The sequence below is a fragment of the Scyliorhinus torazame genome, chromosome 11, assembly GCF_047496885.1.
Source record: "Scyliorhinus torazame isolate Kashiwa2021f chromosome 11, sScyTor2.1, whole genome shotgun sequence".
Lineage (NCBI taxonomy): Eukaryota > Metazoa > Chordata > Chondrichthyes > Carcharhiniformes > Scyliorhinidae > Scyliorhinus > Scyliorhinus torazame.
Window position 1 is genome coordinate 212,418,054 of NC_092717.1, and position 11,955 is coordinate 212,430,008.

The following is an 11,955-nucleotide window of genomic DNA, read 5'->3' on the forward strand; positions in this document are numbered from 1 at the left end:
TCCTGGAACAGGAATGGTGGTAACGGCCTCCTGACTCAGCTGAATTCCATGAAAATCCAGGCCCTGGAGTTTCCTGCCCAAATATTGCCGTACCATCTGTACAAGAACTGGCTTGGGTCAGGGAGCAGGTCAAATACCATCTTCCCTGGCGTGGGCAGCTGAGGCCATGAGTTGAACAATACCTTGCAGATGTCTAACAACACTTCCTTTTTTCTATAGCCAGTGCTCTTGAGTATAAAAGCAATTAAGCACAATTGCTCTCTCTCCGTTTCCTACCTGCTTGTAGCAAATTCACCCGAACAATTCAAATTCTGAAGAGACGACCACAATTTGTGGCTACAGTTCATAACAGTGATCGAAACATTCCTTTTATTTTTAAATCCTACTTATTCTGAACGAATAACGTTGCGTCACATATGCCGAGTAGGAGGAAAGGATTTGCAAGCTGCACGATGGAACAGAGTTTCACTGGAACACATTCATCAAAGAAGTGGAGCAACAAACATAACCTCACGAGGGATGTAAAACACGTCTGCCTCCTCACTGACCTCTTCCTATTGACCCACGTGTAATTACGGCAATGAATTGTCAGTTATTTGAGAGGATAATACATTACCTTAATACTGTTACTACTTTGCGTTCACAGCTTCACCCTCACACCAACTCCATAGTATTTTTAAAATTTCAGGAGCTTTTTGGTTTCACCAGGTAATGCAGCCCACGCTGTGTACAGTAACCCTGATTTCTAACTCTGGCAGCATGAGGCCTGCGAGATTTCTGGAAGGAATGTACTAGGCATTCAGATTTGTAGGGCAGCAAGAAACCTTTAGAAGAAACTGCATCTAGAAATATCATGTATGAATAAGAGTATCAGCAAATGTCCCAATTCAGCGGAGCTGGACACAGGTGATGTTTGCAAGTGGATTCATTGGTCTTGGTGCTGGATAGAATGTGATATTCGAAGCTTAGCCAGAGGTTACATGGAACTACAGATCTTACAAACCTTAATTCAATGTTACAGGAATCCAAAACCTCTTATTGGGGCAATTAATGCATTTTACTGTACTTGGGTCAATTCAGTGTTCTTTGTAACATATGTTATGTTGCATTTATTTAATTGAATGGGCAGGATTTCTGAGGCCTGATGGCTGAAGGTAGGCCCAGAATTTCCTGTCACTAGCCTATTTATTTGCCAACACAGTTCCAACCTGGAGACATTTGAAATAAACCTGGGTGGAGATGAGATGGCTGCTCACTGGGTAGCCAATTTGGCTAGGTCCCAGGCCTATTACAGCCCCACAGTGCAGTTAAAACATTGTCAGTTAAATGGAGCAGTTCAAAGTTTCATCCCATTGGAGCACCTCCTCCATACCCCTCATGCCATTGGGCCATAGCTGCAGCCATCCAGCAGAGGGGAATGTGGCGTCAGATATACGTCAGATGACATCCGGCTACCAGCAGAAGGTCGTACGGCGTATATGAGGACAGTCGCACATAAGGGTAGATCCAGGAGAGTCTAATGGAACTCTATGGTAACTTGGTCTGCATCTGATCATTACCTTACCAAGTGTACATTACTAAATCTGAGTTCTGGCTAAGTCCTAGCAGTTCTGTAGATTCATTGTTAGGCAAGAACAACAGGGAGCTCCAATTTTTTGTCTGTCTGTCTCTCTATCTTTTCTCCCCCCCCCCCCCCCCTCCCTCTCTCCCCATGCTGACGGACTTCCTATTAACACTGCAGTGTCATCAGCCCACTAAGGATGGTGTAATAATAATTGCTTATTGTCACAAGTAGGCTTCAATGAAGTTACTGTGAAAAGCCCCTAGTCGCCACATTCCGGCGCCTGTTTAGGGAGGCTGGTACGGGAATTGAACCCGCACTTCTGCCTTGTTTGGCATTACAAGCCAGCTGTTTAGCCCACTGTGCTAAACCAGCCCCTGTAATAATAATAATAACCTTTTATTGTCACAAGTATGAAGTTACTGTGAAAAACCCCTTGTCGCCACATTCCGGCGCCTGTTCGGGTAAGCTGATACAGGAATTGAACCCGCGCTGCTGGCCCTGGTGTGTGAGGCCTCTGGCCATTAAGTGGCCAGTCGTCCATTGTTGACTATTTCCAACACAGTGGGAGGTCAGGATCTGCATTTAGTCCCAACACCAAACGGAAAATCCAGTCAATGTTCTGCCGACACAGTCAAACTGATTACTGGAGAAACATCATTTAACCTGAATTCAGCAGCTTTCACGTTGACCTTTAACATATATTGACATTGAATACCGCCAAAAGAAATGCTGGTGAAATGTTACTTTCATTATGTTTTGATAAGTTTCTCATCAAGTTGTCATCAATTTGTTTTGTCATTTAAAGTCTATCACTTGTTGGCCCAGCAGTTTGATACTGTGCTCATTTCAAAGGCAGGGAAAGGACGACAAATCATCCAAAGTGGTGGAAAGTATCTATGCCGAATGTGCATTGTCCATCATCGTGTACAGGCATCAAACAAAGTTTACAGAGCTTAAGTCAGAAACAGATGTTAGATGTTAGGCCCTTTCCATGTGTAAGGAAGAGGCCTAATCCCTGCTTAAATACTTCCTTCAACAAATTGGTTTGGCCTGAACCTAGCCAACGTTGGCAAAACCGCCAACATGTGGCCTCAGCAACAATCGTTAAAAGGACCATTGTAAGGATTCACCAAAAAGGTAAATGTAAAAAATACTTGAATGGGGAATCAAGAAGTAAATACATAATCATTCTGGTTCCACATTATGACCACGAGTTACTACTGGCCACCGCTTGCATCTCTCACAAGCTTATGGCCTGTTCAACTGCAATTGCCTTAGTTGAGCTCGAAGAGATGCTGCCAGCTCTGCCCTGAAATGATTTAATAATTAGTTGGTAATGACAGAAGAGATGATCATGGGTTGGAGTCCTTGCTTGGGATTTATTTTGAAGCAATGAATAGAGTTATAATTTTCTCAAATTGAGACTTTGACAGGTGGAATGCTGAATACATGTGCTTAAGGTCCCAAGAAATTAAAATGTAAACACTTTCTCCCTAATCTCCTGGGATGCTTAATGACAATCCGGCTTTACAGGAATAACATTTGTTCCAAAATTGTGTTCGACTTCTACTGGTGTGAGAATGCAAATAAATTCCCGGCATCTGTCAAGAAGATTAACATTGCAGCACTGTGTTAGTCACCCTCCTCATGCATATTTGTGCCTGCACCATCTTAACAGATACATTTTGGATGGCAGCAAAGGCAGATGAAGGCTTCATTGAGGTTCAAAAGTTAGATTCCAGTATTATCGACCTGCAAATACAAACCGGAAAAAAGTCATGTGATCGAACCACATTGGAGACTGGGGTCCACCGGAAAAGTATGAATAGGCCACAATTTGTTTCTTTATTTTAAGCACTGTTTGCAGATTATGTTTGAGCTCCGTGTTCTCGAACTTTAAGGAGGGTCATCATAATTTATATTCTGAGAAAGATAAGTGAGACAACCGAGAAACCTTGAGTTCCGTACACAGCTGCCAAAAAATTATAAATGTGCATGTAAATCTAGGAACTTAGTAAATATAAAACTAATACTGCATAACAGAATGAAAAATGCAAAGTAAGCCTCACACCGACATTGGTCAACCTCCATTAAAATAGCTCCTCTTTTCACAACACTAACTGAAAGCCTCAACTCCAATTGAAAGAGGGGTAAAGCTCTTCTAAAATCTGTCACCTTTGCTGTCAGACCCTAATGATTTCACAAAGTTTCTAGAATTACTGAGATTCAAGTTTAATGGAAAATCCCATGGGGTACAATGGCTGATAATTTTTTTTACATTTCTTTTAGAAAAGAGCTCGAAAAATGAAATGCTGCTTCATTCTGGCCGGTGTGATTGTTTTGTCTGTCATCATCATCATTATTGTGGTTTCAGTGAAGCACTGAATGTGGGACAATAATACACCTACAGGTAAGGGCTCTGTTTATTTCATGTAAGAACTTACTCGGTTGCAAAGTTACTTCAAGATGTGAGCTATAATTTATGCAGGCCGTTATATATAGCTCATGTCCGAAGCTATATTTAGTTTCGATAATGAGTTCAGTGAGATTTTGGAGCTATGGATTTTAGTTTGAGAGCTTGTGTTGAGACCTTGTGGGAAAGGCAGCAAAGTCGTGCTGTTCAAACGTTGTGCTTGACCAAATAACGGGATAGATCTTTTCATTTTCTGTTGGTTCCCTTTGTGTAAAATTGGACGACGGACATGGTAATTAGAACAAAGTATGAAAAATGCAATGTTAGAATTCACTTCAAGAAGGATAGAGTGCAAGAGCAGGGATGTACTGTTGAGGCTGTATGAGGCTCTGGTCAGACCCCATTTGGAGTATTGTGAGCAGTTTTGGGACCATATCAAAGGACGGATGTGCTGTCCTTGGAGGGAGTCCTGAGGAGGTTCACAAGAATGATCCTACGAATGAAGGGCTTGTCATATGAGGAATGGTTGTGGATTCTGGTTCTGCATTTGATGGAGTTTAGAAGGATGGGGGGAATCTCATTTAAACTTACATGATTACTGAGAGACTTAGATTGACTGGACAGGGAAAAGATGTTTCCACTAATAGGAGAAACTAGAACCCGAGGGCACAGCCTCAGACTGAAGGGACGATCCTTTAAAACTGAGATGAGGAGAAATTTCTTCAGCCAGACAGTGGGTGAATCTGTGGAACTCATTGCCGCAGAAGGCTGTGAAGGCCAAGTCACTGAGTGTCTTTAAGACAGAGACTTTGTCGATGATGTTTGTTATATTGCGAGGTGATCGATGAGGCTGTGTTAAAATGCAGTGTTAAAATGCAAGAAACTGCAGAGTGTGGTGAACTAAGCCCAACGCATCGCACAAGCTTGCCATCCTCCCATTGATTCTGTATTAACCTCGCACTGCCTCAGAAAGGCAGGCAGCATTGTCAGAGACCCCTCACACCCAGACTTTACCCTCTTCCAGACCCTTCCATCAGGCAGAAGATACAGAAGTCTGAAGACCCGCACATCCAGACATCGGAACAGCTCCTTCCCCACAGCTATTAGACTCCTCAACGACTCCCCCTTGGACAGATCTGTTCCCTGTAAGAACACTATTCATGACGCCCGATGCTGCTCTTGTTTAGCCTTGTTCCGCACCATAACCAATCACTATTTGTTGATGCACCACTGTCAATGTACTCTGTTGATTATTCTTTTGTCTACTTTGTATGTACTGTGTATGTTCCCTTGGCCGCAGAAAGATACTTTTCACTGTACTTCGGTACATATGACAACAAATATCAATCAATCAGTTAATCAATCGATGCATCAGATGTTTATAGAATTAATAAGAACTACATACACAGGTCTTGTTCCCATAGCTCCCAAACTAACTCTGAGCAAGGCCTAACAACCAGATCTGGACCTAAACATCTGAAAGACGAAGGTTCGTGCATCCGTCCCCAGGAGGACTGCAGGGGTTAAGTTAAGAGGAGAGATTACACAAATTAGGCATATTTTCGCTAGAATTTAGAAGGTTAAGGGGTGATCGGATCGAAATATTTAAGATATTAATGGGGAAAGACTGGGTAACTAAAGATAAACTATTTCTACTGGTTGGAGATTCTAAAACTAGGGGCCATAGTCTAAATGTTAGGGCCAGACCATTAGGAAGAACTTTTTTATGGAAAGGGTGGTAGAGGTTTGGAACTCACTCCCACAAACAGCAGTTGAAGCTGGAACAGCTGTTACTTTTAAACCTGATATAGATTTTTGTGAAGCAAAAATATTGAGGGATGTGGGCCAAAGGCTGGTATATGAAGTTAGGCCAGAGATCAGCCATAATCTCATTAAATGGCAGGACAGGCTCGAGGGGCTGAATGGCCTACTCCTGTTCCCATGTAGTTTTCCACAACACAGTGTGAAAAATGTTTCCTGGTTTATGCCGAAATCTCATGGCTTTCATTTTAAGATAGTTTGCTCGTGATCTGTATTCCTGTGCCAGAGGGAAAATAATTCTCTGCTTCTGCCATCTCAATTTTAACCTTTACTGCACAATACCAATACAATGTGTCTGAAAATCCGATATTCACCACACTAAACAAATTACTTCAGGTTAGGTCTCACCAAGACTCTGTACAACTGAAGCATAACATCCCTGTCTTTGTATTGCAGACTTCTTGAGATGAATGCTGATATTGAATAGCCATTTTCATTACTTTTTTTTACCTGTGCACGAGATTTTAAAGATTTCTGGGAGTTGATACTGTCATGATATGCAGACATGCACATAATGAGATACAGACAGGCAGCTAATGAACACAGAGAACAGGACATAACCAATCAGCAGGCAGAACACTTGGGGGTGGTTTCCCACTATAAAAGGCACGAGGCACTCACACTCCACCTTTTTCCACTGGGGACATCTACAGAGTGAGTCAGGGTGTATATATCACATAACACCTACAGCACGTGGCTAAGAGCTAGTCAAGTTCAGTCAGACAGAGTAACCACATTTAGGTGAGCAGAGAATCGAATTCACAGAGAACTGTGCTAACTGTGTGACAGGTTCAATAAATCAAATTGACCTAACTACAAGGTCTGGAGTATATTTCAGTTATAGCTGCATCCTGTCTCTTTAAGCTCCTCCAGAACCACCGATTTCTGGGAGTGGATACTTAGCATTTTTTTGGAAACTTATATATGATTCCCTATTTCTTCAAACCAAGTTATTACCTCTGGTGTCCTCCAAGTATTTGTAAATCCCTCCCATTTCTGATCCCTGTACCGCCCCTTAGTGACACCAGCATTTTTCACATGCACTGATGACACCCTACTTCATCCACCACGTCTCTCAACTCTGTGCTCCTTTTATCTCTGTGCTTCTCTACTCCTGTCTTTTTTTTTGCATTCCCAATTTTAGTTCCTCCCCTATTGCCTCAGCTCCAAAGGCTCTGGATTTTTTTTCTCTGCACATTTCCACTCCCCCCCCCCAACCCCCCAACTTCCTCCATGAGACACTCCTTAAAACCTCGCAACCAGCTTTGAGTTGCCTAACCGAATATCTCCTCCTGTGGCTAAGTATCATACTATGTTTTGTAATGCTTCTATGACTTGCCTTGGAACACATGATTCCAGTAGAAGTGCTACGTAGTTGCTGTTGCTACTCTCTTGTGGTAAAAGTGCCGAGGACCCAGTACGGACTTTTGAGGAACATCTCCTTTCACAAATAAAAATTGAAAGTGCTGCAAGCACTCAGCAGGTCTGGCAGCATCTGTGGCGGGAGGAACAGGGGTAACATTTTCAGGTCTGTAACCATTCATCAGAACCAGGCCTGAAATGAAGATAAAAGTAGCAAAAAGGAAAAGTAAGGGAAAACATAACATTGAAAATTTGGCACTGTTAAAAATAGAGGAACAATCCATTGCCTGAAGGAAGGAGACCTCAGCGTTGCAGTTGTTGATTTGCTGTGCTAGAGATTGGCACTGTGTTAACAGTTATCACATTGTTAAGAGAGCACTCTTAATTAGCAGAGTTAACTTTTTGTGGTGAGTTTAATGGGGAACAATATGCAAATCCACCAACTTCTTGAGTAACAGCAAGGCTAAAATCAAGATGCTTTTTGTGTGAAGCAACTAGAGATCTTTAACCCACACCATACCTCTTAATCCCCTGAATTTGCTGGCTGAATTGTACCTTAGAATAATGACGAGCATCATTCACACACTGTTAATTTTCCAGCAAGATCTAATCAATTATATGGCTTCTGGGCAGCACGGTGGCACAGTGGTTAGCATTGCAGCCTCACGGCGCCGAGGTCCCAGGTTCGATCCCGGCTCTGGGTCACTGTCCGTGTGGAGTTTGCATATTCTCCCCGTGTTTGCGTGGGTTTCGCCCCCACAACCCAAGCCCATGCTAAATTGCCCCTTAATTGGAAAAAATGGGTTGGATACTCTAATTTTTTTTTTAAAAAGAAAGAAAATTGTATGGCTTACAAATGGACGTTTAATATGTATAACATTGATATTGAGGTGGATTTTGAACCCCCCCCCCCCCCCCCCCCCCACCCCCTGAACTGAGTGTTCGCCGGCGACGGGGGCACCTTGCCATGAGCTGCCGGTGGGATCATTCGGTCCCACCAATATCGAAAACATTTTGCATGGTTCACCCATCCTACCGCCAGGGAACCTGCTGTGAGGGGGTCACCTTTGGTGAGACCATATGATCCTGCTAGTGGGAAGGACTGGGAAATCCAACCCGTTGCTTATCAAATGGGCCTCTTCTTGACTAAGTTTTTCCTCATTTTTAGTTTGTACCAAACAGTGTTTTCTTTTCCAGCTGTTAGTTGGATTTTCTTTTCTGCACGGCCTCCTCTTATCATTTCACTTTGTTTCTTTGTTGAAGCATTCTGTTCTTCCCAGTATTCCTCTGTATTGGTGAAAGATAAAAATGAGTGGCCTCCGCAGTGAAAATTGGGTTTTCTTTTCCCCTGAGATCTTCTGCCTGCAGCAGGTATTTGGAACATGAATATGACTTTCCGACCAGCCCACTCCGTGTTTTCCGACGGGGGAGTTAGTCCGCCAACGGGATTTACCAGCCCCGCCGTTGTTGACAGCACCCCTTGGCGGCAGGAAACCCGGGCGCCGGCGTGGGATAGAATTCCCACCGACATGAACAGCCAGCAAATCCCGCCCCCAATATGTTAAAAAATGTCTGATGAAATCGCAATGCTTAAGCATTTTGATAGGTTAGTAATCAGTTTCCAGTTCCTTCCCACAAAAGAGGAATGTGCAATGACATAAGAACATAAGATTATAAAAGTCTAAGAGAGGGCAGCACTGTGGCGCAGTAGTCAACACTGGGAATGCAGCGCTGAGGACCCGTGTTCGAATCCCGGCTCTGGCTCACTGTCCATGTAGAGTTTGGACATTCTCCCCGTGTCTGCGTGGGTTTCACCCCCACAACCCAAAGATGTGCAGGTTAGGTGGAATGGCCTCGCTAAATTGCCCATTAATTGGAAAAAAATAAATAATTGGGGACTCTAAATTTATAAAGAACAAAATAAAAGTCTACTCCACTATTCAGTGCGATCTTGGATTGTACCTCAACTGCATCATCCTTATATTCCTTAGCTTGCTTTATATTTAAAAATCCAGCAATCTTTGTTTTGATTCCAAAGGTCCACAGGTTTTTGTGTGACAATTTTCCTCATCTTAGTCCTAAATGGCTGACACCTTATTCTGTGACCATGACCCCTTAGATTTAGATTCTACAGCAAGGGGAAACATCCACCCAGCATCTATCTTGTCAACGCCTTCAGAGGTTTTTTTTAAGTTTCAAAGGGATCACCTCCCATTCTTCTAAATTCAAGGGAGGCCCAGTCTACTCAATCTCTCCTCATCAAATAATCGACTCATCTCTGGAACCTTGGTTGACCTCCCTCCAAGTCAAATGTATCCTTCCTTGGGTACAAAGACCAAAACTGTGCACAATAATTCAGGTGTGTTCTCACCATTGTAAAGAATGCCAGTGAGAGGCTGGGACTTGTAAGCTAATGACATGCCTCTGTTTTATTTTCAGGGTTTCCAGTTTTATTACTTCTGCTTCTCCAACAGCAGAAAGAGAAGAAATCAAATGGAATAAAGCAAAGCCAAATAATACAAATATTTTCGATGTAACAACAGTTTCCTGGTGACGTACTCATTCACACTAACAAATATCATGAATCGCACACACAACGACAGATTGGAATTTATCAGGCAAATTTTTTATAATCGCAAATGGGTAGTAGTAATAAAATTTCCAATTATTAAATGTTTTGGTGGTTTGTGTGATTTTCTTTTCTCTGTGCCAAGAATTGTCCCGTTCCTCGGCCTTTTGAAAATTGACAAAACTGAAGTTAAAGGTGGACCCCTCAGTGAAAGATTTCACCATCGTAAAAGTGATTAGAGAAGACGATGAGGTAGGTCAACAAGTAATAGTTAGGTGATGGCAAAGTTGCCACGGTACAGATTGCTGGTGAACTCACTTCACCATGCCCTTTATCCTGCTTCGCTGTCTCCAATCTCAAACCAATTGCCAACCCAATGTCACAGGGTTATAAACCATGCTTCAATTTACAATTCTCAATCTAGCTTTCAAATCCTTCCAGGGATCCTTAATCTCCTCCAGCTTCACAACTCATTTATCTGCCCACTTCATTTATCTGCCCACTTGAGCAATCCTGATTTTAACCATTCCAATGTTGATGGGTGAGTTTTCAGCTGGCCAGGCCCTTAGCACTGGAATTCGCGCCCTACCCCTTTCCAACCTCTGCATCTTTATTTTCTTGTTTAAAATGTTCCTTAAAACTCCACCTCTTTTACCAAGCTTTCAGTCATTATGATTCAGCGTCACATTTTGTATTACATTGCGAAGTACTGTGAGACATTTCAGTATGTCAAGGGTGCTATATAAATACAGGTTCTTGTTGAAAATCTCCAAACTCAAAACAACATTCATTCATTGATAACTTTGTAGTTTCAGAAAAACATCTCATCTTTACTGCAACCCCATAAGAGTGACAATGATTCAGTCCCTTTAAATTATCAATAGGGGAAACTGCAAGCACTTGAAGTCACTTTACCCTGTGTAAATAAATATTGTGAATTCACAGCATAGGCCACAGAGTTACCGATGTCAAGTAAGCAATATTTTCCCTGGGGCTCAGGTGTTTCTGAACTCTAATGGATGTCTTTGCATCTCAGCCATGAATGCATAATAAAACACTTGTGTTTAAACAATGGTCAGCCTACTCCTGCCTGCCTACCCTCACTAACTGTGTTATGGTGTGGGCATCATATTAACTGATTATAAGCTTAATGACCCTTAATTATTTATTTACAAATAGCGCGCAAGCTGCCAATTTCGGTGCCCGTCAGCCCACCATGTTAAGGGGGGGAGACAGCTCGGTGGTGGGCGAGTAGGTGGTGGACTTGCCACCCCTCATATTTAATGTGTCCCTCCACCCCATGCTAAAAACACACCCAACAGAGGGCTGTAAATTCTAGCACATGAATTACGGTGTAGATTTATGAACCACAAGAGTGCCCTCACATAACAATGAGACTAACCAAATGAAATAAGTGCGAAGTTCAGGTGTACAGCACTCAGTTTTTAGGTGCAATGATTGGCCTCAGAGACCCACAATGTTATCTGCACAACACAGATGCACTTCTGGTGCGAGTCACATTGAAATGCCATATTGATGAAGGTGTTAGCTCACTGGCTGTTAACATCCATCAAAAGGAAGCAGAGTAGACAGACGATGACTTTGTTCAATGTATAATGGCACCAGCATTGCTATTTTGGTGTTCAGTGCTCTGGCAAACACTGTATTTTAATCACTCATGGCTGAACACACACTCAGTAACAGAAAGGGATCAACAGGTGCTTTTTTTAGTTGTTGATTGATTTCTGTTGGCTGTGGCTACAAGAATTTACAAGTGTTCAGCACTTTAGCAAATTTTCTAAATTTTCTAAAGTGTACAGGAAATGTTGTGGTAGGTGCTGAAGGACTTGGGGAAAGCAGAATACTGTGGATGCCAGAAACCTGAAATAAATGCTGAAAGAGTTTGGTCCTGACTTCAGGCTTCTGCATAAACCAGTTGCTCCTTGACTTGGGCAGAGTCATCAGCTTTTCCTTTGGAATACAGCATGAGTGAGAGCAGTGAGTACGCGGACCTGGGAAAGCTGCTGGAAGGGGGTTAGGAAGATGAGGTAGAAGTGCTCTCAGTAGGAGGTCATATTCCCAGTGGGTGCTTATCGAGAAACTTTCCTACCTGAAGCCGAGGGGGGAACAATGTGTGCAATGTCTGCCCTTCACCAAGGACAATCTCACTGAAATCTACCACTCTCAAAGGAGCACAAGGATGGCATTGCCAAAGGCTGTGAAGGT

At 42.7% G+C, this 11,955-nt stretch overlaps 1 protein-coding gene across 2 annotated transcripts in view; it reads left to right on the forward strand.

The window, feature by feature from the left end:
* The window catches only part of tsnare1 (T-SNARE Domain Containing 1), a 1,154,852-nt gene extending 1,145,015 nt beyond the window's left edge, over positions 1-9,837 (forward strand). For both annotated transcript variants that reach the window (XM_072468282.1, XM_072468283.1), the window contains exons 11-12: positions 3,854-3,974; positions 9,600-9,837. In XM_072468282.1, the coding sequence (XP_072324383.1) occupies positions 3,854-3,949 (96 nt within the window). In that variant the 3' untranslated portion in view covers positions 3,950-3,974; positions 9,600-9,837. The remainder of the gene's footprint in view (positions 1-3,853; positions 3,975-9,599) is intronic.
* The last annotated feature ends 2,118 nt before the right edge of the window (positions 9,838-11,955 follow it).